Source organism: Mastomys coucha, unplaced genomic scaffold, assembly GCF_008632895.1.
Source record: "Mastomys coucha isolate ucsf_1 unplaced genomic scaffold, UCSF_Mcou_1 pScaffold23, whole genome shotgun sequence".
In the NCBI taxonomy this organism is placed as follows: Eukaryota; Metazoa; Chordata; class Mammalia; order Rodentia; family Muridae; genus Mastomys; species Mastomys coucha.
Window position 1 is genome coordinate 29,026,749 of NW_022196906.1, and position 3,184 is coordinate 29,029,932.

A 3,184-nucleotide genomic window follows, 5' to 3' on the forward strand; every position below is an offset into this window, starting at 1 on the left:
AAAAAAAAAAAAAGGAAAAAAAGAAAGAAAGAAGAGGGGAGGAGAAACCCTAGGACACAGCTTCCTTGCCTGTTGCCCAGGTCTGTTTGTTGCCATGGCAATACCTTCAGCAGCTTCTGCATACTCTGGCATCTAGATGCTCAGGCTAAGTTGATATGATTTTAGAGTACCTACAGCTCCTGGAGACAGGCAGGCTAGGGTGCACCAATGATCGAAGGCTGGCTGAGAAGGCACTAGACCATGATGATTTCAAACTGGAGCAGGGGAAGGTGCCAGACTACATCTTGAAGAATATTTCCTTACCTCTGTATGCTCTCAGGTATAGAATAGCTAGTGATGGCCAGCACCCGGAGAAGAAGATCTTCTACAAAAAGAATGAAGAGAAGGGATAGAATGAGTGAAGACCGCGGTCATCAGCATTCTAAAGGCTGCTCCCATTCCACTCCTGAGAGTCTCCCTCCTTGACATAGGTATCTGAGCCTGGGCAAAAGAACCCAGGCACAGAGCCAGCGGATAGCAACATCCAAGAATGTGGCCCACAAGATAAGGCAATGAACTGTCCACTTGCTTGTGTAGAACAACTCATTAAGCATAAATTTACCACTTCCTCTAGTCCTATAGAACAGTTCATAGGCAGTGAGCTGCTTTCCCACTGAGTTGAGAAATAACTTACCACTTCCTTTAGTCCCAAAGGGTAGCTCATAGGCAGATGGTGTCTTCACCCAGAAGTAATCCTTAAGCTGAAGAAAGATGGGATGTTCCCTAGAATGGCTACACAGGACAGGGATGAGAAAGAGATTAATCTGACTGAAGAAGGTCAGGCCCCTGACTATATTATCTGGTCTTTGCCCTTCTTCCAGCTTTGTCTGCCCTCCAGCCAGTTAGTGATGAGGTAAAACCCCTCAGTCCTGAGCACCCTGGGCCCTGTCCCATCATCTGGAACTTACTTGCCGAAAATCTTAGAGGCCTGCCTCTCTGCCTCACCCTGGAAGCATGGCTCTTTCTTCTCTGAGATGGGAAAATAAAAGCTGGAGAGAGAAAGGAAAATGAGAAGACCCAGGACAGATGTCCTGATACCAGCATCCCAGGCAGGATCTATCTCCCCAGTGATAGTACAGAGGACTTACAGACTTAGTATCTCCTCAATCCAAGTTCCACTTTGAACACAAATCATTGAGGGTCCAGATCTTTCTGCCCTAACATTTCCTCTGTGGGAGAGCACAGAAGCCACCTGGATCCCCACCCCACCCTTCCCCCAACCCACCCACCCTCAATGGAAGGACTCTCTGAGCTAGCAGCTAGCTGAAAAGGAGATGTCAGGCCAAGGGTCTCAAAAGTTTCCTGCCTGGCTAGGTACCCTGCTTTTGTATCAGTCCATCTTGGGCAAGAAGCAATAAAAGAACACAGAAAGCATACTCACAATTCAATGTACCTATCTTCTCGGGAGATGGAATACCACACCATGACAACAACAAGGACCAGAGCCAGGGCCAGGAGCTTCCAGTCTGCAAGATACATGCACAGAGGAGTTGAAGACAGAGGCAGGCAGGGAGAGTCCCAGGCCGTCTTCTCATTTGTCAATCCTGGGTTCCTCCCACCCCACAGCACAGCAGACCCAGTTTCTGGCCTTGTCCTGTCATTAGAGAGAGGCTGGTACCCAAGTATTCCTGCTGTCAGGATAAGAAGAGTATCCTTGGTCTAAGTGTGACCCTCTACCACCCCTGTGGAGGTCCCAAGTTGCTGCTGAGGATGACTGCTGGACCCTCCAGCATGGGGGACCCCCCTGGACAACACTCACGAGATTTGCTGGTCATGTTTCTCAGCAGATAGCAGGGTTCCTGGGGAGAAGTGTCATCCCGGCTGCCTCGGGCCACCTAGGAGGCAGGAGTCCCAGGTGTCAGTCTAGGCTCTGCCTGCACATCTAACTAGACACACCCCTCTGCCTGCCCTTTTCCTCCTCTAGGAATCACCAAGCCACTAAGTGAGGCAACCAGCCCCAGGTGATCTTCCTCGTAAGTTCTCAGAGGGCAGTATGAGGGATCTAAGTGGAGCCCTGCTACAGGAAGGGGAACTGAGGTCCCAGCCCTCTTTCACTTCTCATGCCTGACTTACGGACACCAGTCTCTACTGCAATTTTCCAGCACTTTGATTCAGGAAGAATCATTTTGGGGGCAAGTAGGTTTGGCCATCATAACAAAAGTTAACTAAGAAAACTTCATACTATGAAGTTCCTCTTCACACTTCATACTATGAAGGTCCTCAAGAAGGCCCTTCCTAGTCCTTCTAGACACTGACAGTACTCGGGCCTCAGATTTTAAGATGCACTGTTGAATCAGGAAGGAAGGCCGGTGCAATAGGGCATGGGCTCAGGGAGCTTTGATGGTATCGCTCTGCAAGGAGTCAAGGGAGACCTCTCATGGCAGTGGGCAGAAGCCAGCGAGGTAACTGGGAGAGGCCAGGAAGCAGTCAATTGCTTGATGGACCAACTCCTCTAAGACCACGCTGCTAAGAGATCTATGTGACTTACCAGCCTAGGGGGATATATAGATGCCAAATGCCAGCTTCTTCCAGCCTATATCCCTTCCATCCTGTTCCATTTCTCAAATGAACAGGAACAGAAAAAAAAAAAATCACAGATCCATGTACTGAATACATATATTCCACAAACACAGGCCTTCATCAGTTTGGGTGGGGCCTAGGACATGCATTGTCGCATACAGCGCAGGTGACTCATGGCAGACGATCAAAGGAAGCACTAGTTTGTGCTCTCCTAAGGACAAATGGGCATCTTAGCTTATTTCTTGGAGGCAGGACCAACATCTATTAGAAGTGTTGTCTATCATAATCATAAATCTATGATTCTGAATGCAGACCCATTATGGAGTCAAGCCTGTGACCCCCAAGTGGGAACATTTCTCAGATGCTACTATGAGTTCAAGAACTGAGACTAAGAGCAAAACAAAACAATTTAAAAAAAAAAAAAAACCCTCAAAACAACTTTGTGTAAGGGAATAAGGAAGTCCCAAACAGTTCCTCATTCGTCAGTAGGGTTAGCAGCAGCCACCCACAAAACCCTGAGGAGGACTGAGAAGGCCCTCCCCATAAAAAGAGACTAGCTTTTGTTTTATTTTGTTTTCTTTCTCCTCTTCTTTCCTTGTGTGTGTGTGTGTGTGTGTGTGTGTGT

General features: G+C 48.1%; 1 protein-coding gene across 6 annotated transcripts in view; it reads right to left on the minus strand.

The window, feature by feature from the left end:
• Positions 1-3,184, minus strand: part of St3gal4 (ST3 beta-galactoside alpha-2,3-sialyltransferase 4) — a 52,877-nt gene that overhangs the window by 7,193 nt on the left and 42,500 nt on the right. For 4 of the 6 annotated variants that reach the window (XM_031345283.1, XM_031345284.1, XM_031345282.1 and 1 more), the window contains exons 2-6: positions 1,799-1,874; positions 1,421-1,505; positions 948-1,028; positions 674-771; positions 304-364 (exon numbers count right to left, since the gene is read on the minus strand). In XM_031345283.1, the coding sequence (XP_031201143.1) occupies positions 304-364; positions 674-771; positions 948-1,028; positions 1,421-1,505; positions 1,799-1,814 (341 nt within the window). In that variant the 5' untranslated portion in view covers positions 1,815-1,874. Of the gene's footprint in view, positions 1-303; positions 365-673; positions 772-947; positions 1,029-1,420; positions 1,506-1,798; positions 1,875-2,527; positions 2,974-3,184 lie in introns of those variants that run through there. The other 2 variants (XM_031345285.1, XM_031345281.1) reach the window with 2 other exon arrangements.